The sequence below is a fragment of the Lycorma delicatula genome, chromosome 6 (assembly GCF_047948215.1).
Source record: "Lycorma delicatula isolate Av1 chromosome 6, ASM4794821v1, whole genome shotgun sequence".
Classification (NCBI taxonomy): domain Eukaryota; kingdom Metazoa; phylum Arthropoda; class Insecta; order Hemiptera; family Fulgoridae; genus Lycorma; species Lycorma delicatula.
Genome location: NC_134460.1, coordinates 47,119,160 through 47,142,941, shown reverse-complemented (window position 1 = coordinate 47,142,941; position 23,782 = coordinate 47,119,160). Strand labels below are relative to the sequence as shown.

General features: G+C 32.5%; 1 protein-coding gene across 1 annotated transcript in view; it reads left to right on the top strand.

Moving 5' to 3' along the window:
• Positions 1-23,782, top strand: part of LOC142327040 (uncharacterized) — a 520,738-nt gene that overhangs the window by 121,120 nt on the left and 375,836 nt on the right. The window contains exon 2 of the mRNA XM_075369808.1: positions 17,524-17,581. Coding sequence (XP_075225923.1) covers positions 17,547-17,581 — 35 coding nt within the window. The 5' untranslated portion in view covers positions 17,524-17,546. The remainder of the gene's footprint in view (positions 1-17,523; positions 17,582-23,782) is intronic.

Genomic DNA, 23,782 nt, shown 5'->3' with positions numbered 1-23,782 from the left:
GAGGTAAAAATTCCAAACACTTTACAAAAGTTGTTTGAAATCTTAATTTTTTTTAGTTTTAAATTTTTTATCTGTAACGTATCTTCAATGATTAAAACAAAACAACGTTTTACCAGAGGTAACTCAAGTACGATTTCAAACTTCAATAAACTTTTAGGTACTCATTCATTTGATCGATCCTGGGATCGATTCCCTGTAAAATTCTTTTTCTTTTAATCGTATCGTAAAAACAATTATTTATAACGATCATTATAATCGAACGTATTACACGTAAAGTAAAAGTTTAATAAATAATAATTAGTATTCATTAGTTTCCATTTAAACTAACATATAAAAACATTTACGCATCACAGTTCAGAGCTATCTTTGTCGACTTATACCGTGTTGTATTCGTAATACAGACCGCTTAATGTTGGAAATAACGGTAATACTCTGTTATAGCCCTTACTCTACGGAATTACGTTTTATTGCTGAGTAAGCGATTAAAAAGTTTCCTTTACGAAACAAAACTAATCTGTAATTAACAAAACGTACAATTCAAAATTTAAAACTCGTTATCTATATCGTCAAATAAAGTTGTAATAGCAATGATACGAGCAGGATCTTTTAACTAATAATTAAAACTGAAAATAACAATAAAACTAAATAGAACAAAAAATAAAGTAGTTTCGATTTGGATAAAATTTCCTCCCGTTTCCATGCAGAATGAAATTTAACCCCTTCGTATAGTTAAAGTTCAAAATTATTCGTATACGTATTCTTCTCATTCTGTTTGTCGTTTATTTCTCATCTAAAAGGAAAAAGATGTTTATAATTTTTTGGTCAGTTGTTAAATCATTTAAAATAACATAGATCTATTTAATTTAAAACCGTTGCTTATGAAAAATCCGTCTTAAGATTTACAAAATGTAGTTAAAAGCACCTCATAAGACAATATTTTCGCTGATAGAACGAAAAAAACAAAAATAAAACCACTTTTTGAAAACAGTAAAGAAAATTTTTTTAAAAATTACAATTTTATAATATATAATTGTAATTTAAAAAAATTGTTTTAAAGGTTGAAAAAAGTTCCTATCTCCTAATTACGGCATATTTAAAGTTATACAATATACGAGGTGTGATAAAAAAATACGGTGAATAAATTTTTATTAAAAAAAGTAATAAGGTTACATAGAAATCGATTTAATCTCCTTCAAAGTACTGTCCTTGGCTAGCAATGCACTTATCCCAACGTTGACTCCATGACTGGAGGCATTTCTGGAAGGCGTCTTTCGGAAGGGCTTTCAGCTGCTCGGTCGTGGCCCTCTCAATGTCAGCAATGGTGTCAAAACGTTTTCCTTTAAGCACAGTTTTAATTTTTGGGAACAGGCAAAAGTCGCATGGTGCTAAATCCGGTGAGTATGGCGGATGTGGACAGACAGGAACACTTTTTTCGGCCAAAAACTCGCGAATGAGAAGCGAGGTGTGACACGGCGCGTTGGTCGTGGTGAAGAAGGAAGCCATCGGTCCATTTTTCTGGTCGCTTTCTTCGTACGTCGTTTCGCAAACGTTGCAGTACACCCTTATAAAATTCAGAGTTTACAGTTGTTCCCCTTGGAACGAACTTTGATCGCACTATGCCCTCACTATCGAAAAAAACAACGAGCATGACCTTGATGTTGGATTTTTACTGACGTGCCTTTTTAGGGCGAGGAGATGAACTGGTTTTCCATTGGGAACTCGCATTTTGGTCATAGCCAATTGGGAACTCAGGGTCATAGCCATAGACCCAAATTTCATCTCCAGTTACAATTTTGGTCATGAAGTCCGGATCTGCATGAAGACGACCCTTCAACTCCGTACAAATTGACACACAATTTTCCTTCTGTCCATCACTCAAAAGTCTGGGAACAAATTTTGCACTCACTCGTCTCATTTGCAATTCATTAGTTAAAATGCTTTGAACGGATCCGTACGAGATGTTAAGGTCTTCCGATAGCTCTCTAATAGTCATTCGCCTGTTTGAACGAACCATTGTTTCCACTTTTTGCACATTTTCAACTGGTTTTGAGGTTACTGGACGTCCCGCACGCTGCTCTTCTTCAACAAAATCATTTCCGTTTTTAAATCGGTCATACCACTTGTACACAGTCTTCAAAGTTACCACATTATCGCCGTACACCGATTTCAACATTTCGTGAGGTTCTTTGGCACTCTTTTGCAACTTAAAACATAACTTAATGTTAATGCGTTGTTCAAAATCCATGTTGCGCGACAGACACGATAAACACAACCTCACTCTAGCGGCTCTGGCAGCTGACTGGCAAGCTCGAACGTGTTACAACTTGTCCCTGCCTGTCTCAGTTGATCACGCTATTGGATAAATTACAGCATATGGATGTAGCGTCGACAGTTGCCGCTATAAAAATTCATTCACCGTATTTTTTATCACACCTCGTATTTTCAACTTTTTAAGAAAAAAAGAAAATCCTTATTACTTTGGTATGCATTTTTAATTTCCTGGGTATAATTCTGTTGCTACTGCTGCAACAACAGAACTATAAATAAACTATAGAGAATAACTATAAAGAAAGTATAGCGATCGGACAATTTTTGGTTATAGGATTTTTTGCAAATTCGATGTATCAAGAACTTTTTAATAAAAAAAAGTTACAATAATTTCTGGAAGATTGTGTAATTTTGATAAAAGTGGCATGGATGATATTTAATTTTGGAAAAAATAAAAAGTAGAGGAGGATAGTTTTCGTCATTTTCAATTTTTGACTTGTTGTTTAATAATCGTAGAAAATTAAGGTGCAAGATAAAAGTATTTTATCTGTATTATCTGTATTTTTAAAGTATTTTTAGGTGTAAGGTATTTAAAATTGTAAAGTTTTAAGGTAATATGTTTAATATGTTAAATTGTAAAGTTTAGGTAATGACCGTAGCGTTTTTCATATTCATATATGTATATATATAACCCGACGGGTTTGGTTAAATTCGTTATCGCAAAATCAGCTGATTTTCGAAATCGATAGTTTTAAAGTTCGAGTCCTTGTAAAGACAGTTAGTTACTATTATATGGATTTCAATTTTAGACTATGTATACCGGTGTTCTTTGTTGGTTGGGTGACAATTTATCACGTCTCAGGAGCGGTCGGCCTGAGTTTGTTCAAGACTGCGCATTTACCGGTATATTTACAATTACACGCAAGTCTGCGCGCAGATGCCTTGGCATCTCTGCAGACTACTGTTGACGTCATGTCACTGTGCTGTTACTCTGTAACCTGTTATACATAGGTAGATAAATAAACATATATATAAAAAGGTCATTTGTTCCAAGATATCGACTGGGACCCGAAAGTTTTTTGAATTTTGAGTTTTTTCTCAGTTTTATTTTTAATTGTGCTTAATTTTTAATGTAGTAGCTTAATTTGATCCTTAGCAGTGATTTACACCCTTTTTAGCTCCATCAGCCCCAAAAAGTAAAAAAAAAATATAATGAATATTTTGCGACCCCTTCCAACTACAACCCGATGAAACCCAGTTAAAATTATTTAGCTGCGTTGATAGCGCAGTTATGAACATGCGTGTGTGAGGTGTACTACAAATATGGGCAATTTACAGGTTCCAACTTGATGAGTACGTGCTTCTTGTAATTTGGTCTGCTTGCATAATATTCAGAGGCGTAAGGGATTGCAAAACGTTAGTTTAGTTTCTAATTTAATTTATAGTATATGCAAATTCTTAACTAAGGACTTGTCAGACTGTATAATGATATACCGTCTGATGTCTTTATGATGTACAGAATATTTTCATAGATAAATTCAAAAAAATTATCCCTAAAATTTATTCTGAATTTAATACTCATATATAGTTTTCAACCAGAAAAGGACAATAATTCAGGAGGTGAGTTTAGAGCTAAAAAAAAAAAATATATATATATATATATATATAAACTAAAATGTAATCTATTTAAGTTTATTTTCCTCTTGATTGGATAGACTTAAATATAATAACAAGACATATTTACTTATATATATTATCTTTATTAATCTGTTGGGTTAACCAATCAACTATACAAATTATAAATTAAATACATTACGTTTTACTTAGAATTCTCTAAGCTTCCTCAGGTAACAATAAACATTCATACACATATACAAAATTCTCTTACATTCTGTATGTAAGAAAAGGAGTGTGTAAGAAAATTTTGTATGATGTGTGTATGAATGTATATTGTTACCTGAGGAAGCTTACAGAATCCAAAGTGAAACTTAGTGTATTTAATCTATAAATTTCTGTAGTTAACCCACCGGGTTGGTCTAGTGGTGAATGCGTCTTCGCAAATCAATTGATTTGGTATACGAGACTTTCATCGTTCAAATCCTAGTAAAGGCAGTTACTTTTATACGGATTTAAATACTAGATCGTGGATACCGGTGTTCTTTGGTGGTTGGGGTTCAATTAACTACACGTCTCAGAAATGGTCGACCTGAGATTGTACAAGACTAAAGTTTACTTACATTCATCCTCTGAATTAATACCTGACGGTGATTCCCGGAGGCTAAACAGGAAAAGAAAAAAAACGTTTGTATAATTTATTAGTTAACCGAAGAAATTAATAAAGGAAATATTTTAAAGGAAAATATGTCTAGATATACGCTTTTATATATATATATATATATATATAAGCGGAGGTCTGAAAATGCTTTATTTTCGAGTTACGGCGAAAGATTTTACTCTGATTTTTGTTCCTTAGGTAATGTAATGAAATGCTAAATTCTTTTAAATACTATGATAAAAAAAATTAATTATTTAACAGAAATTTATCAGTTAAATGGTACCTAGTATTTCTAATATGTTTTTTTGAAAGTCACGTACAACTCAAGTAAAAAAGCACAATTTTTTAGGTTTGGGGTAGAATAACTTTATTAAATTGCCAATTAACAAATTGAAAATTAACAAATAAAACATTGTAACAAATTTTTCTCAGAAAATTGATTAAATAAAGTTAATAAAACACAAAAGCTAACATATATATAAGATTGAAATTTAGTTGAATGCCATCCGTGATTGTTTACAAACGTATAGATTACATTATGTACTGTAGACACTTGGCTGTTTAAATTGTGATTATTTCTGTTTAAATGGCTAAGAATTTTGAACCGAGTTTATTTATATTTAATATTTAAAATCAGTTTATTTACGTAAGACTAAAATGATGTTTAACTATGTTATAACAGTGCCTCACTTATTTACTCGTGCCTAATATGTCTATATATGGTTTATGTATATGGATTTTAAAACGGAAATGCTAAAGCTTCTGTAATGCGAATGGGAGGCGATAACGCACGCACAATTCTTATAAATGCAACGTTATTCTTATATGATAGATAATCAGTTGGCTGTTTCATATTAAAACGTAATTTTATAGGGCAAAGTTGTCTAGAATTTTTACAAAATGGATTTTTTCTCTTTCGGTAAATTTCCACATTACTCGTATAACGGATTTTTAATTAACATTTTCCTGGAAAATGTATCGGTCGTGCAGGACTTAATCGGCCAACAAGATTTCTAAGACTATTAAATTATTCCTTACGCGATAGGATAAAAAGTTTTTAAATTCATAGTTCGCGAGCTGAACCGGTAGTTTGAACCTTAAATACTGCCGTTTTCATAAATTAAAAAAAAACCGGGAATTGTTTGTGATATCACAAAAGTATTTTTTTTTTTTGGTTCAGGCCATCTTTTGACCACGATAACAAAATTTGGCCTTTTTCTTTTCCCAAAACTTCCTCATTATCACAGTTTGTTTTTTCTTCGCTCCGCTTGAGACTTCTTTTAGGTTATTTTCTTGAAACTTAGATTCATCGACCAATTTCCTAAATGTATCGCTTTCATATATACACGTTCAGTTTACCTAGTTCCCCAAGGTCTTTTTCGATCTGTTTGTACCAATTTGTTTTTTTCTTTTTTTGCATTAATGATATTAAAAATATTCTTCAGTCTATTGTTCATTCTATAAAGGGAGTGTTCTGGGATGTATTAGCCGAACTTCAGGAACCAAAATGAGCAAAAACGTTCATATCAACACAATTCCTATTTTGCTTTGTTTTCCTTCTGGACGCCATTTTGGGGTTTACAACTAAATAGTTATTTCTCAGGGATGGGTAAACCTACTTTAATTAAATTTGGCAAATCTAAGACTAGTGTAGTCTTATTCTCAAAAATAAACAATTTTGAAAACACCTTCAAAAATTTCAAAATGGCGGCCGTTTGAATTTTTTTATCTTCAATATCTTTGTAATTATTTGTTTGGTCAAATTTTTACTTTTACAAAATTTGTTAAGCATTTTATTTTGAACAAAATGACCACTCATTTATAAAAATTGGTTGACCAAAAAATAGAGTTATTGCAGACAATTAACTCTCTCCCTTTTTTTCCATTTCTATTTAGCCTCCGGAACTAGTACCATAAGGTACTACTATTTAGCCTCTTGAAGTAGTACCGTAAGTTACTACTTCAGAGGATGATATGTATGAATGTAAATGAAGTATAGTCTTGTACAGTCTCAGATCGACCGTTCCTGAGATGAGATGTGTAGTTAATTGAAACCCAACCATCAAAGAACACCGATATCCACGATCTAGTATTCAAATCCGTATAAAAATGACTGCCTTTATTAGGACTTGAACCTTAGAACTTTCGACTTCGAAATCAGCTGATTTACGATGACGAGTTTACCACTAGACCGAACCGGTGGTTTAGACAATTAAACCGCCAGTACGCCTGCCCAACGTAATGCAAGCTGATAATTATCAACTTGGGGAGCAATCAAAACAGGTAAAACATTAAACAGGCAAAAAATTGTAATTTTTTGCCTGTTTTTATTTTCTCCATTCAATGTAATAAACATTATTAGTAATAATTGTAAATTAATAAAAACTATCACTTTGCAATCGTACTGCCGGGTAAATTGTCTGCAATAACTCGATTTTTTGTCAACGGAGTTTTACAAATAAAGTGTCATTTTGTTCAAAATAAAATGCTTAATAAATTTTTTGGAAGTAAAAATTTGATCAAATTAATAATTACAAAGATATTGAAGATTAAACAATTTAAATGACTGCCATTTTGAAATTTTTTAAGTAACGTTTTCAAAAATTATCTAAAAAACATCGAATTTTTTTACTTGGATTCTTTGAGTAGGTTAATTAAAAAAAAATAAGGAATACCGATTTAAAATAATCTTTAGGAAAAATAACATACAATTACATTAATCTTTTACCTTAGTGTCCAAAAATGTTAATCCTTGTATTAAGGAAATCCGGATGAAATCCTTCGGCAGCCGTAATTTGGAAAAAAATAATTTCCGGACCTATGTTTATTACTAACAATCTGTAAACAGGGTCGTCGTAGTCTAGAGAACCTTAATTCATGTTAACAGCAGCAGTTGTGTTTTTACCTCGTTTTTCCGCTTTTCTTTTCTTATTTTTATCTCATCGCAGGTTTCTTTTCTTCTGAACAATTTTTTTTCCCAATAGACAGCATCTTTTTAGAGTACCTCGTACTTCAAATTAAAATGAAATTAATTTAGCACCTCAGTGCTGTACTAGCACTCCTTGTGACAGGGGATACTATTGATGCATATATCCACTTACACCATTTTTTGGGATGGGTCGCGATTTTGCAAAAACCTTTTTTTCTAATATTATTTTTTAATTAAAAAACGCGCCTAAGAAAAATAAGACCTTAATTAGGCGTAATCTTGAGATACTGAGGATGAACTTACTGTATAGCTTTACCCCGTTGATCTTTTTAAGTTGAAAATTTAATGGTATCAATGCCCCATAAATATAGAAGTAATCTGACAAAGTGTGATCAAAATCGGTCCAATAGTTCTGGAGATATAGGTGTGACACCAAACACACTCATGTACATACAAATATTGACTTCGGGAAAATTTCCATCCGGTTTTTTGGATTCCTTAGTTGTCAAAACGTCAAGATGGGTGAAAATCCCATACGCCCAAATTGGACCGATTACAATATTTTCCTTTCTAAAGCTGTAGCACTTGACGGGAAAGTTATTATTTTTAAAAAAATGAAACCCTTCTTCAAAATAAAAACCAGCAATACAAACTAGAAATAATAACTTTTTTATATTTCGATTTTTTGAAGGCAGCCTAATTTTACTAGAAAATTCGATTTTTTAGTACAAAAATGATGGTAATAATTATTTGTACTATTAATGGTTTTACAATTATTGACGTAATTAACCATGTCAATGGTCGTTTGACGATTGACTAACCCTTAAGTTAGTGTCGACTCCAAAAAGCAAAAATTTAAACAAAATTAGAAAATCTTTTTTAACATTTTACTGGCCGGTTTTGTTTTAAAGTTGGAGATTTTAATCGTGTTAAGTTTAATTTTTAATCATAAAACCATTTTTTTTTTTTTTTTTTTTAATAGTTACATTTTTACATTAAAATTAATTACAAATTTCTTTTATTTTGATTACCGTTAAAGGAATCTCTAGTCGAATAGTGGAATATATGTATTATTCTTGAATATTTAATATACCGACTGTAAGCGTGTAACTTATTTGCATATCATGTTTCACTCTAATTAGTAATTTAATTTTTAAAGTTTTTCCGGTGTGTAATTTTACTACTTTTTTCGAGTAGAGTAATTTTTTTAATTTTATCGCCATCTCTGTTGTAAGTTTTTAATCGATAATAAATTATTTTTGAATTTCGGCCCTGTAAAATTTTATTTAAAATAATAAACATTAAATTTAATAATTATTAATACAAATTTTAATTTTATTGTATTAAAATTCTAAAAAGAAGAAACTTATGTTAGGAAAGGACGTTTTTATTAAAGAAACGGAGCATGGTAATTCATAGACAGATATTTTATTGTCAGATTTATTGAAATTATTAAATTATATTAACCTAATTTGTGTGATATTTTTAAATATAATAATAATAATAATAATCTTAACATAAAACATTAATTAATTAATTATTTTTTATAAAATGGTGATATTGTTTTTATTAATAGAGCATATAGTGTTTTACTTAATATTTTATAATTAAATTCATGCTTCTACGCTATTGTGTGTTGAACACACACACACACACACACAAACACAATAACACATATTATACGTATATATTTGTTTATCGTGAATATAAAATGAAAGATTAGGTGGGATGTTTTTGGATTTTCTTTACGTTTACATAGACCTTAAAATTTGATTAATTTAAAAATATAAACGAGTAAATTTTTTAAGTTTAACCTCTTTAGAGATATCGCTCCTCTCGTTATTTTTCCTCGCTATTAATATGATATTTTTACTTCCTTGTACGATATAATGGAAATACTGTGAACGCGAAAAAATCAGTTTTCAAATTTCAAACGGAAATATCCATTTTCACCATCCCTGAATCCATATTGGAAAAGTTTTGATGTGTCATCTTATGTATGTGCATACGTACGTATCTTGCATAACTGAAAAACTATTAGCCGTAGTATTTTGAAATTTTGGATTTAGGACTGTTGTAACATCTAGTTGTGCACACCTCCCCTTTTAATTGCAATCGACTGAACCAAAAGTGGCCAAAAAGCCCAAAATCCAAAAAAATTGGACTTTTGACTTTTTCTTAACTGCAGTAATAAGTCGTCATTGAAAGCTTTTCAAGGATATATTATAAATGGTACTTATTTTGATTGGTTCCAGAGTTATAGGCAAATTAAATTTTAATTAATATTTGGATCTTACAAGGGAAAGACACATCGGTTATAATCAGACTTGACCTCCTTTTAACTTATTTTTTAATTTAAATGTATTGATTAATAATTATTAATCTCTGATTGTAAACAATTTTTTACAAAAAAAATAATAATTCAATAATAAAGTATAAGAAAAAAAATATCAGAAGTTATTAATGAAATAAAATGTTATGTATTTTTCATTTAAAAAAAAAACGTGTACATTTAATTTAATAGGAGTACAAGGAAGTCATGTGATATCCACATCAGATTTTTTTTATGATATTGATCATTCCAAGCATTTAGCGACACTGCGGGGCGGGGGTGAGTAAAAACCACAAAATATTGCGACATACACCATTCCCTTAGAAAAACCCAAACCCCAATTGAAAAACAAAAACTTTTTTCTTAAAGAATTTTGGGGTACAACAGCGCTAACGGAAGTGGCATCAAATTAATATTTTTTACAACTTTTTTCAAAAGTGGCCTACAGTAGAGCCCAAGTTATGGTCTCATACCGAAAAAGCCCCGTTTTTCGTTTTGAAGTAGGAGAATTTGCTAAATTTTATTTTAGTTTTTCACTATTGCGTTGTTATTTAAGGGTTCTTTTCAAGATAAATATACTAATTTTTTAGCGTAATTAGTGTTCAAAAATGTTAGCACTGTATTATATTAATTATGAAGCAGAAATCTGGATGAAATATTTCGGTAGCCGTAATTCGAAAAAAAAATCATTTCCGAATCTGCGTTTATAATGAGTTATTAAAATTAATTTTAACTCTAGACCTAGACACCTAACTCTAGACACCTCTCAAAATAGCGTCCTTTTTTAATAGAGCAGTCTTTATGTAGAGCCAGGGAACCATAACTAAAAAATTCAGTAATTGTATTTTTACGTCGTTTCATTTAAAATAATTAATTGATTTTTAATTACTTTTCAGTTAGGAATCTATTTTTTTCGTATCATAAAAGTGAGGTTTTTTTAATAACCTATTTTCAGTTTGCATTCTTAAGATATCTTTTGATTTTTATATGTTGTTGCTTGTGAAATAATACTTGTGTATTAATTCAGTAAAATAAAAAAAGAGAGAACACTTAAGTGTTCAGTGGGTATTATTTATTAATTTCTTAGAAAAAAGTTATTTTAAATAAATTTAAATTGTTTTTATAATGGATAATTGTCAGTGTCATTTTTACACAGACAAGAGTTATCTGTGTAATTATGTACTTGTTATTTATACATAATTCTTTTGCAGAATTGCTTATGATTGAAAAAGATTACAATTTATTTTAATAGTGTATAAAAAAAAGAAAAAACTGTTAAGGTGGTTTTTCCGTAGCAATGTCCTTGTAGAACTATTCTAGAAAAATATTTATTTTTTGCTGTTATTATTTAAATGTTTTGTTGTCTCTATTACTTGTAATTTCTAAGTTTTATGATGCTTAACCCTTGTCTAATATATTCTTTGTAGTACTATTATTTCCTGACTATTATTTAATTTTGATAGTACAGTACCGTTCGTGTCATCACTACGTTTATAATCGTTCAGATGATTTTTAAGCAGATGATAAAACTTTTGAAAGAATTGATCGGTGTATTGGAAATTTATTAAAATAAATTTGCATTGACTTTTTGAATGAAATTTTTATATACTCTACTTTTTCTAAGTGCATTAAAAATTCCGTCCTTAACCGAATAAAGTTTTTCCGGAATCGGAGCGGATAAAACCTACTCATAGTAGAAGATTTTCTTTACTGATAATTCATCTGTTGTAGCATATCCTGATTTATTCGAAACTTATTACTTTGGTACCGAAAGCCTCTGATTCATGATTTCAGAATTCTGATTTATCTGCCTAAACTGACCCGTTTTATCCGTCGAATTCCCACGTACCTTCTTTTCACCTTATAGATCAAGGCCAATCGTTCTTACTTTACGATCGTAAATGTTTTTAATAAGGAATTACGTAAGCTTCCATAAAACTTCTGGGTGAACGGTCAGTTTTTGGGGTTTTTCTACTCGTCTCTTAATTTTGGGGGGTGGATTTCCTTAAACAAAGTGTTCTCAGATGGCCGTTTAGTAACAGGAAACGTAGAATTTTGGTAAAGCTTATGTTTGAACTGATCGATGCAAAACCGTTAGTTAATAGCTTGTTACTGTTATCGTAAATTAAAATATCGTAATTTCCTTAATAGTTGTAGCCACATCGGATACCTTGAAATACTCCATGTCGTATCGTTCTGTTCGTTTCGCGATCCTTCTGCGGATAGATCATCATTTTCCTCTAATTAATTACACCGTTTTGTTCTGCTTCATCCTCTAGTAATATTGTGTGGGTTTTCACTAGATCTATTTAGTGGGTGTACGAAGAAGCAGATTATGTTTATCTTTGTTATTTGTGAGATCAGATGGCTCTGCTGCCTTCGGACCTTTTTTACGGGACTTAGTTTCCTATTTGGTAGAAAACAACAAAACAACTTTAGATAAGATACGGTTGTTTTGTTCAAAACAACGCTAGATAAGGCGAAGATGTTTATCGGGTAAAATCGATTTATATGATCCGTTGTTATACGTAAATATATTTAATCGATATTCTTGTACTTTTATTTCTAATGCTTTTGTTGTGAACGTCGCGTCGGTAATAAATTGTTTTATTCGTCGTACGGTTCTGATTTTTGCCAGTAAGAGCATTATAGTCGATTCTGTTCTTCTCTTTCTTTCTTCACTCTTCCTTATCAACATCTTTGATCGTTGAATAGAGTCGTAGAACGTGATCGACTGGTGGAAAGATTGCTTGTTTCGTGAAGCTTTATAGTGTGCACCTTGTCAGCGGGCTTACTCGGAACTAAATTCTGATCGTGAGTGACATAAAAAAACAAAGTTATCCGTGGGATAAAGCCGGCCCTCATAAAACATAATCATCAGTTAAAAATAAATTAGTTTTACCCCCACACAGCTTGTAAATTTCTTCTTTCAAGCTAAAACTTGACCGTATAATTTCAATCTCTAATTAAGTAATATTGGATTCCTCCGGAAAATAATCTGTTTTGGTTCAATATTTTCTATTATACAATAAAACTTGCATATAACGAGATTCAGGGGGCCGATCAAATATACTCGTTAAAGCCGAGTGCTCGGTACTTCCGAATTGTCACCTCGTAATCGAAAGTTTTTACGCCGTTATTATCTATTATAATACAAAAAATATACCTTTTTTTTTTTGTCTTCAGTCATTTGACTGGTTTGATGCAGCTCTCCAAGATTCCAAATAAGAATACCAAATAAGAAGCTGTTTTAAAATAAAAGATCGATGTGTTTTGTATTATAGGCTAACAAATAAAATTTAGATGTAATACATTTTTTAGACGATAATACGTTTTGCTTTTAACAAAACTGTTAGCGTTCAATGAATTAGCAAAAAAAAAAATTTATAATAAGTATGCAGTAAAACTTTCCAAAATAATCGAAGAAAGTAAGAAATGAGCACCACACAAAGGTTTCTATGTCAACGTTTTTAAGTACAATCTGTATTTATTAAATTTAAAAAATCATTCTAATCTATTTTTTCTTCACTGTAACAGAATACGTCAAAACTTAATCGCGCATGCAAACTAATTAGCCTTAAAATATTTGTTTATTTTTGTTTGTTTAATAATCTTACACCTGTAATCATCAAAACGGTTTTGTAGTTTATTCAAGTAGTCTACAAATTCATCACTTATATTAGTCTCACCAAACTCCGTTAATTTTTTAAACCATTCTTTGGCGTCAATCGTTGATACTACTGGAAGTGTAGTAGATTTATCTTCGTTTTCAGTTTCAGCTTAAATATCACCTACACGACTATGAGTTACCTCAGTAATAATGCCTTCATCAGTCGGAATTCTGTATTATGTACATCGTCATCGGCTGTTGCGTAGTCATCTATCGAGTATTCTTGAAAGGCTGATTTTTTTGTCGAGTTAAGAGTTTTAATCCATTCTGATAGTGGTATATCGTCTTTATCATTGTAATCTTCAGTCGAAATATGGCGTGCCATATTTTTTTAGTAAAAAATACTAAAATAAAAACGCATTCACTGACCCGAATGCAGTATTACTGTGTTGTATTCGGCTACTAGGAATCCAGTCGAACAGTTTAACGCAATACTGTTTAACTGATTCTACGGTACAGTAAAGTGTTTTTTAAACTGAAAATTATGACTGCTGAATTTGCCAGTGGGGGTAGGGCAGTATAATTTATCTTTAACCACGCCCCTCAGATTTTCACCTAAATCGTTTAAAATGTGCTATAGATTTTGATGAACCTGTTTGGACGGTTTTGACGGATCATTGTTTGGCCCCCAGTCTTTCTTAAAATTCTGCAAACAGATAAACCCGAAAATTAAAATAACTACCAGCCTTTGTAATACCGCAATGAAACTCGTACTTCAATTGTATGTACCGTACAACGTCCTGAACAAACCTTTTGTTCACCCTTCAGACCTGACCTGAACAAGCCTAAGATAAAATGTCACAATCTTTACGTATAAATCGTTAATGTATATTTTGTAAATGAAGAAATGGAATTTCCCTTGCGTTGAGATTATTTGGTTGTTATTTAACTTTTTGATTTACAGTATTTTCAAAAATTAAAAAGCTCGTGATAACAAAGTCTATGATGCGTCGATACCTCGCTAAAAGCAAGTTAATTTCATTAATGAGATAGAAAACCAAATAAATTCCGAAATATTATTCGTTACAACACGATCTCGTTAAAGCGAGCTCGTTATTCGCTGATTGCTCTGTGTATATAGCCACCCCAGTGCTACATATTCTGATATACTACACTGCAGTTTGCCAAAATCTTATATGATGTTTGCATTATTTTTTTCCCATAACCTTCCGGGGCGTCGTATCTTATTAACTTTTATTACTCGTACATATAATTTAATTTATCCGAGTTGATCCAAATAAGTCTGTTGCCAAAGTAGGTTCAGACAATTGGGAATTACTACATTATACACGAGTATTTTATTGATTTTACTCCGACTTTCCCGGTTATATAAGCAGTGTACCATATACAGGCTCATTCACAGGAACCGGATGTTTTTAAAATAATCATAAAAAATAGAATATTTACTTTAAAAAAGTTTTATTGGTACTGAAACACTTGTCAAACCAAAGCATTTGTTACTTACTCATGAACGAAAAATTATGTCCGACAAGTGATGTCCATTTTGGGTAATACATTGTTGTAGCCTTTCACGGTAACTGGCCTCAATTCTTTGCAGCATGTCTACATCAATCTGGGTGACGATATGACGAATTGCGATCTTTAGGTCCTCCAATGTACGCGGTTTATTGCCGTACACACGCGATTTCGAAACCCCTACAGAAAAAAATCACAACTACTCAAGTCGGGGGACCGAGGGGGCCAAGGGATGTCGCCGAATCTGGAAACGATCCGTCCCGGAAACAAGTTACGGAGAACAGCCATCCTTGCCCTCGCTGTGTGCACTGTAGCGCCATCCTGCTGGAATAACACATTTGAAAATCGATTCCGCGGTTTCGTAACTCAGGGATGAAAAACGTATTCAACATCGCAATGTAACGATCGGCTGTTACAGTTACGGCAGCGTCATTTTCTTCAAAATAATATGGTCCAATAACACCGACCTTTCCTATTGCACACCAGACAGTTACCTTTGGGCTATGAAGTGGTCTCTCGTGAAGCTGATGCGTGTTTCTTTCTGCCCGATACCGACAATTCTGTTTGTTGACGAAGCCATTCAGATAAAAATGGGCTTCGTCACTCATTAACAATAACAAATTTTCATTTTCTTCAAAAACGGTAAGCATTTGTCGACAAAATTGTAATCGCTGCGTGAAATCTTGCTCGTTTAACTGCTGCACGACGGCTACCTTGTAAGGATGGAAATGCAGGTATGTATGCAGAATTCGTCTTACCTTACTTGTGCTCATTTGAAGCGCTGCTGAATGCCTCTGAATAGAGCGGCGTGGGCTTCTGACAATGGCTTCCCTTACTCGTTCGATGTTCTCAAGAGTGGTAGCAGTTCGTCGGGGACCCGGTGGTCTTTTCTTCACTATTGAACCGCTTGTTCGAAGGTTGTTTACCCATCGCAATATTGTGTTACGAGAAGGGACACTTGCATTACGATGGATATTAAACTGACGGCGGAAATCTCGCTGAACAGCAGTTACGGATTCGTAATTTCGCACAAAACTGTCATACGCGTACAGGCGTTGGTCTAGCGCCACGGCTCCATCTCAACGACTAAAATGTAAATGCTATGAACAAAGGAAACGTCAGACACCAGCCACGTGCCCCTCCCACCACGAACGCCCGAGTATATCCCACTTCAAAAACATCCGGTTCCCGTGAATGACCCTGCATAAGGATACGTGTTAATGGGGTCAAATTTTTACGTCGTAGTTTTCGCAGATCTGGACGTTTTATGCCCCTTTTAACGAAAAAGGAAGGAAAAAAATTAGCTTGAATAGTTCCGGAAGGATCGGTTCGTATATATGTTTTTTTTTTTATATCTCCGGAACGGGTGGACCGATTTATTTGACATTTTTGCGTAATTGAGCTCTGTATATGGAGAATTTAATGCCGTTTAATTTTTGTTTACAATCGGTCATATGGAACTCGTGGATTCATTATCTAAAAATTTTACTCAAAGGTTAATTTGTTCGCCTAATTTAACGTCCATCACGTAGCTTATCCATTTTATGATGGTATGTAGTTTTATTTAAACCCCCCATAAAGGGTGGTAGCAAAATGTTTTCTATTCTTTTCTTTTGTCGTTTTTGGATCCGAAGTCATATTCTTGTAGTAATTCCATTACATTAGTGTTTTTTTAATTATGTACTCGTATTTGGGCGATTTCGTTAAGAATTGTAAGATAACAAATCTAATTTTGTTTTATATAATCGGTTATCGTTTCGCTAGACTGGATTAATAAACTTTTAAGGCGTTTTCTGAATATGGATTATAAGTGCCGTTTAGTTTGATTACAGTCTGTCAAAGACCGTGGAAGATACTCACGTGTGTAGAACTTGACGTTTAAGCCTATCCTTATAAAATTGGTGCAGCTCTTTCCAGGCTTTTTTTTATAATTGTTTACGCTGATGAACGTTCATAGTTCCTTCATTTTTCTTTCGGTTAACTTTCACCGCCTTCTAATAGAATCGGGATACATTTTTTAAAATAATTTTTTGTCTTTTTTCTTATCGTAATAATTTTAATGATGTGTCATTTTGTATTATTCTGTAAAAATAAAAAAAATCTTCAAAGAAAAAAGCTGCTTAAAGAATAGAACAAATACGTAAATAATACTCGGTTATGAGAGGTTTAATTTCTTTTCTGTATTAATGCGCTGTTACATAATCGTTCGCGTATTTGGTTTTTTTATTATTTTATGTAACTTAGGATTTTATATTAAATTACAATGTAGCGTGTATTATTCCTATTGTTGTTGGGTATGAAGTACTTTTTATGAACGAACATCGATTAAACAAAAAAAATACAATATTAAAAAAATATATATATGTCATTCTACACCGACTTTTCCTATTATTATTATTGACTTTTAAATGACCTTTCCCTATTATTTATTTTAATTAACTATCGTTAATGTTAATTAAGTAATTTGTTATTTTAATTAGTTAATGCACTAATTGTCTGTTTTGTTTTTTTTATTACATTGTCGTTTCGCTATAATGAAATATTGTTGTATCTTATATTTTTTTCTCTTACAGAGGAAGAAGATTCAGTATGTGGGATGGTCCGAGCTTACCGTCAGTCCGTAGGCATTAGGTAAGAAATAGTGTTATATTATTAACTGCGATGATAGAATAGTATTTAAATTTAATTTTTATAGGTATGCACGTTAAGTAGGGAATAGTAATGACTTTAGACGACCGGCCAGTTGTTGTAAATAATACCCCGTAATTACATATCCACTCTAAAGAATAACAACCATCCCTTGCAAAAATGTTTAAGGAAAGTGAGGATTAAAGTGGTTTCCCGTAGGCTTTTTCACTTAGCACGAAATGTATTATTGTTACATATCAATGCGCACGAAGGTAAGCGATATTCTACATTATAAGTCGGGACACCTTCGGTCCCAACACAGAGATCGACTGTAGTGTGACCAGCAGTAATATCAGAGAAAGTGACCATTTGACCGGCACTTTTTTTTGCCTAAAGTGCTTTTCTATGTATCGTAATCGTAAGATAGATCGTGAAAGATAGTTTAAAGCGATAAATTAACGTATCCAACTATCTGTTGTAAAGTAATATTTTATACAGAGTGATTCGGGAAGAATGTAACAAATCTTAAGGGCATTTTCTATTATAAGAAATAAAGAAGATAGTCCATTTCAAAGTAATTCAGGAAACGCTTCGTTAGCGAGTAATTTGCTAATACTCTGTATTAATGTGTATTTTTGATGAAATTTTCAATAGGCTACCGTAAAGTGAAAAAAAAAAAATCGCTTTCGGCACGCCGGAAGGTGGAAGTAGAGTTCACCGGTGCTAAGTAGGAGATAAAAAAAACCGCCGGTCCGGTGGCTCGTGTGGTAGCGTCTCGACCTTCATCCGGAGGACCCGGGTTCGAATCCCGGTCTGGGATATCATTTTCACACACTCTACAAACAAATCATTCATATCATCCTCTGAAACAACACATAACGGTGGTCCCGAAAGTAGGGAATAACAAAAATTTCCACCTTAAAGTTAAGAAAAACTTCAAATTTACTCAATACCACAATGGTTGCATGAGAAAAAAATTTCAGCTGTTTAGCGTACGACAACCCCATGTTCATACAATTCCAGCAATATTTTCATCATCCCTTTCCGTAAGGGTTGGTCATATCAAAAATTGTTTCAGACAAAAGTTTTAGGTAATGATTAGAGGACTAACGACCAGTTTAAACAGATTCGATACTGTGCCTATTAAGGGAGGTATGATTTTATTTGTCTTCGAAATCCTCTTTTTTTCCATCCTTTGAGCCAATGGTTGAGGATATCAAAAACTTTACTTTGATAAGTTTTAGGCCCTTATCCAAAGAATAGTAGGAACTTTAAACGAATTCAATATTTCACTTTATAAGAAAATTATAGCGTATTTTGTTTTTTTTAAAAAGCCCCTCCCCACCATTTCAATCCCCATGGACTGATTCTGCCTATTAACAAACTCGACCGAGATTTTGGATTGTTATATTTTATGTATCAATTTGAACGTGATTGACGCAAAATTATACGGCAGTTATCGTGTCTACATGAAAGTGAAATATATATATACACGAGGGTTATTTTTTTTCAAGGTCCGATCGGTCACGAAATTAAAACCACAGTGAAAATAAACAATTTTTTATTTGTAACAAGTACCTACATAGTCGCCACTCCGATGTAGACATTTGTCGTAGCGTGGTACCAACTCTCCAATATCCTAGTCATAGAACGGAGCCGCCATGTTTCTACGCTGGTCTGCAGCTCGATGTCTGTGCCAAAATGTTGTACCCAGCGTTTCATGTGATCAAAGAGGTGAAAATAGGATTGAGCCAAGTCAGGGCTGTATGGTGGGTGATCAAACACTTCCCAACAAAAATGCTGCAGGAGCTTCTTTGTTACAGCTGCAGTGTCCGGCCGACGATTGTCATGGAGAAAGAAAATGCCTGATGACAACACTCATCTCCACTTATTCTTATTCACCCACCATACAGCCCGGAATTGGCTCCCTGCGATTTTCACCACTTTGCTCACATGACAACATTTTGGCACAGACATCAAGCTACAGACCAGCGTAGAAACATGGCTGAAAACACAGGCTCCGTTCTATGACGAGGGTATTGGAAAGTTGGTACCATGCTACGACAATTGTCCAAATCGGAGTGGCGACTATGTAGAGAAATATCGCAACTATGTAAGTACTTGTCATAAATAAACATTTTTTTATTTTCACGGTGGTTTTAATTTCGTGACCGATCGGACCTTGAAAAAAAAATAGCCCTCGTATATACGCACCACGCTACGACAAATGTTTACATCGGAGTGGCGACTATGATAATAAAAATTACACTCACCTTATGATTGGTTTAAAAACAAAGAATACAATTGGTTGGAGTTTTGCGTCTGATAATGATAAGAATTACACTCACCTTATGATTGGTTAAAAAACTACAAATACAATTGGTTGAAATATCGTGCCTGATAATGATAAAAATTACTCTCACCTTATGATTGGTTTAAAAACAAAGAATTCGATTGATTGGTATTTCGTTCATGAAGATGATAAGAATTACTCTCACCTTATGATTGGTTAAAAAACAAATAATACGATTGGTTGGAATTTTGTGCCCGATAATGATACGAATTACACTTACCTTATGATTGGTTAAAAAACAAAGAATACAATTGGTTGGAGTTTTGCGTCTGATAATGATAAGAATTTCTCTCACCACATGATTGGGTAACAAACAAAGAATACGATTGGTTGGAATTTTGTGCCCGATAATGATAAGAATTACACTCACCTTATGATTGGTTAAGAAACAAAGTATACAATTGGTTGGAGTTTTGCGTCTAATAGTGATAAGAATTACACTCACCTTATGATTGGTTAAAATACAAAGAATACAATTGGTTAGAGTTTTGCGTCTGATAATGATAAGAATTACTCTCACCGTTTGATTGGTTAAAAAACTACAAATACGATTGGTTGAAATTTCGTGCCTGATAATGATAAGAATTACTCTTACCTTATGATTGGTTAAAAAACTACAAATACGATTGGTTGAAATTTCGTGCCTGATAATGATAAGAATTACTCTTACCTTATGATTGGGTAAAAAACAAAGAATACGATTGGTTGGAATTTTGTGTCTGATAATGATAAGAATTACGCTCACCTTATGATTGGTTAAAAAACAAAGAATTCGCTTAGTTGGAATTTCGGGCCTGATAATGATAAGAATTACGCTCACCTTATGATTGGTTAAAAAACAAAGAATACGATTTGTTGGAATTTTGTGCCCGATAATGATAAGAATTATGAGAATTATTTTTTTTCAAGGTCCGATTGGTCACGAAATTAAAACCACAGTAAAAATAAAAAGTTTTTTATTTATGACAAGTACTTACATAGTTACGCTATTTCTCTACATAGTTACGATATTTCTCTACATAGTCGCCGCTCCGATTTGGACATTTATCGTAGCGTGGTACCAACTTTCCAATACCCTCGTCATAGAACGGAGCCGCCTGTGTTTTCAGCCATTTTTCTACGCTTGACTGCAGCTCGATGTCTGTGCCAAAATTTTGCCCTCCTAGCCAGCGTTTCATGAGAGCAAATAGGTGAAAATTGGATGGAGCCAATTGCGGGCTGTATGGTGGGTGAATAAGAATAAGCGAGGAGGAATGTCGTCATCAGGCATTGTCTTTCTTCATGACAATTGTCGGCCGGACACTGCAGCTGTAACAAAGAAGCTCCTGCAGCGTTTTCGTTGGGAAGTGTTTGATCATCCACCATACAGCCCGGACTTGGCTCCATCCGATTTTCACCTCTTTGATCACATGAAATGCTGACTAGGAGGACAACATTTTGACACAGACATCCACTTGCAGACCAGCGTAGAAACATGGCTGAAAACAGAGGCGGCTTCGTTCTATGATGATGGTATTGGTAAGTTGGTACCACGCTACGACAAATGTCCAGATCGGAGTGGCGACTATGTAGAGAAATATCGTAACTATGTAAGTACTTGTCATAAATAAACATTTTTTTTATTTTCACTGTGGTTTTAATTTCGTGACCGATCGGACGTTGAAAAAAAAAATAACCCTCGTGTGTGTATATATATATATATAAACGTTTTAGCTGACGGTGCTTTTGGGGTCTGGGGGATGTGAAACTCGACGTTATGTCGAAATTTTCCGGTAGTCGAATCGTGGTACCCATTACAATAGGTAGCTTTCTTATGAAATTTACCTAAAATAGTGCGTTTTTACAATCTTTGTAAGGCCGAATTAGGATCATTGAAAAATTTAAAAAAAAATTTACTGAAGAAGTACTTTTTGATTTACCAATCAGCAAACGATCTAATCGGTTATTTTCAGTGTTGCCTTACCACCAACCAACAATGTCACACGTTTTTTAGATATTTTTTTCGTTAAAACTAATTCTTATTGTGGGAAAAACTGAAGTTTTCTTTCGAAAATCTTTCTGTTCAAGGCCCGTTTCGTCTACGTTACATATAATCGTTATTCATCATAATCTTTCAAATAATAATCAGATTGTTGAATAAATGTATATGCTGCTGGAACGTTGCTGATAATTTTTCTCTTTGAATGTCAAATTGCCGAATTCCAAGACGCTGTTTAAAGTTTCAAAACCATCTCCTACACGCTCTAAAAATGGCATTGCCCGTTCAGTTCTTTTAAAAAAAAATCCTTTTCAGAAATTGGCTCACGTAGGTTTCACTTTTGAACAAACCACCAGAAAAGATTTCCTTCTGCCTCTTCGATTCTTTCCTGTCTTGTCCTTACTGAAACAACTTCTTTCTTCTTTTTTAGACAATATTTCATAATGGTGTCTCCATTTTTCTTAATTTCTGAAGTAAATGATGTTCGTACGCTGTAATTCATCTGCTATCGATTTACAGGATATTCCATTTTTCAATTTTTCTAGGATTTAAACATTTTCTTTAATTGTTAAAACAACTCGTTGTTTTTTTTTACTTCCTTGTACGAAATAAAGAAACTATTGTGATCGCGAAATATTTCAGTTTTCAGATTTCAACGGAAATATCCATTTTGACCATCCCTGAAACCATTTTGACTAGTTTCTGCGTGACGTCGTACTTATGTATGTACCACGCATAACTCAAAAATGGTTAACCGTAGTATGTTGAAATTCTGGATTTAGGACTGCTGTAACATCTAGTTGTGCACCTCCCCTTCTGATTGCAACGACTGAACCAAAAGTGTCCAAAAAAGCCAAAAATCCAAAAAATTTGGAGTTTGAACTTTTTCTTAACTTCAGTAATAAGCCCTCATTGAGAGATTTTCTACGATATCATAAACCTACTTAAAATGTTACTTATTTTCATTGGTTATAGAGTTATGGCCAAATAAAACTTTAATTAATGAAATATTTGGATCTTACAAGGGAAGGCACATCGGTTAGAATCAGACTTATCTCCTTTTTTTTTTTTTAATTTTTTTTTTTAATTTAAATATATTGATTTATTAATAATTATTAACCCGTGATTGTAAAAACGTTTTACAATAAATAATTATATGATAATAAAAATTAAAAACATGAAAAAAAACAGAAGTTATTAATAAAATAAAGTTTTATGTATTTTAATAAGGATTACTACATATATGTATATGTAACAGATTTCGTGAAACATTGATTATTTAATGTTAATTAAAAATTAAATTTAGAATCTTATTATTTTTGGATTTTTTTTCTTTAATTTCTGTTTAATTTTATCTACATTGTAGTTAACGAGTGACTGAAAAATAGATCCTCACAAGAACAACATGTATACTGAGGCATTCATGCCCAATCTTTAATAAATTGCAAAATATTTTATTATTCATTATTCCTCTGATATGTCGGACAATATTCTCCGTAAGTCATGATAAAGTCTAATGAGTTGATCATCATTTCGTTTATTGTTTTTTTGTTGCCAATCATTTAATCGCTCTTTGGTCTGATATAATTCTTCAAATATTAATTTGTGTACACGTTTTAAAATTTTCTCTCTCTTTATATTCATCATCCTTTCTTAATCTATTTATTCTTTCCTTGGTGTTAACGTTTTCTTCCTCTTTACATTTATCATCTTCTCTTAATCTTTTTATTGTTTCTTTGTTTGCAGCATTTTCTTCCTATTTATTTTTTATTTTTTGGTTTGTAACATTTTTAAGTTTTTTTTTTGTTTTTTTAAATTTAAATATATTGATTTATTAATAATAATTAACCTCTGATTGTAAAAAAATCTTTAC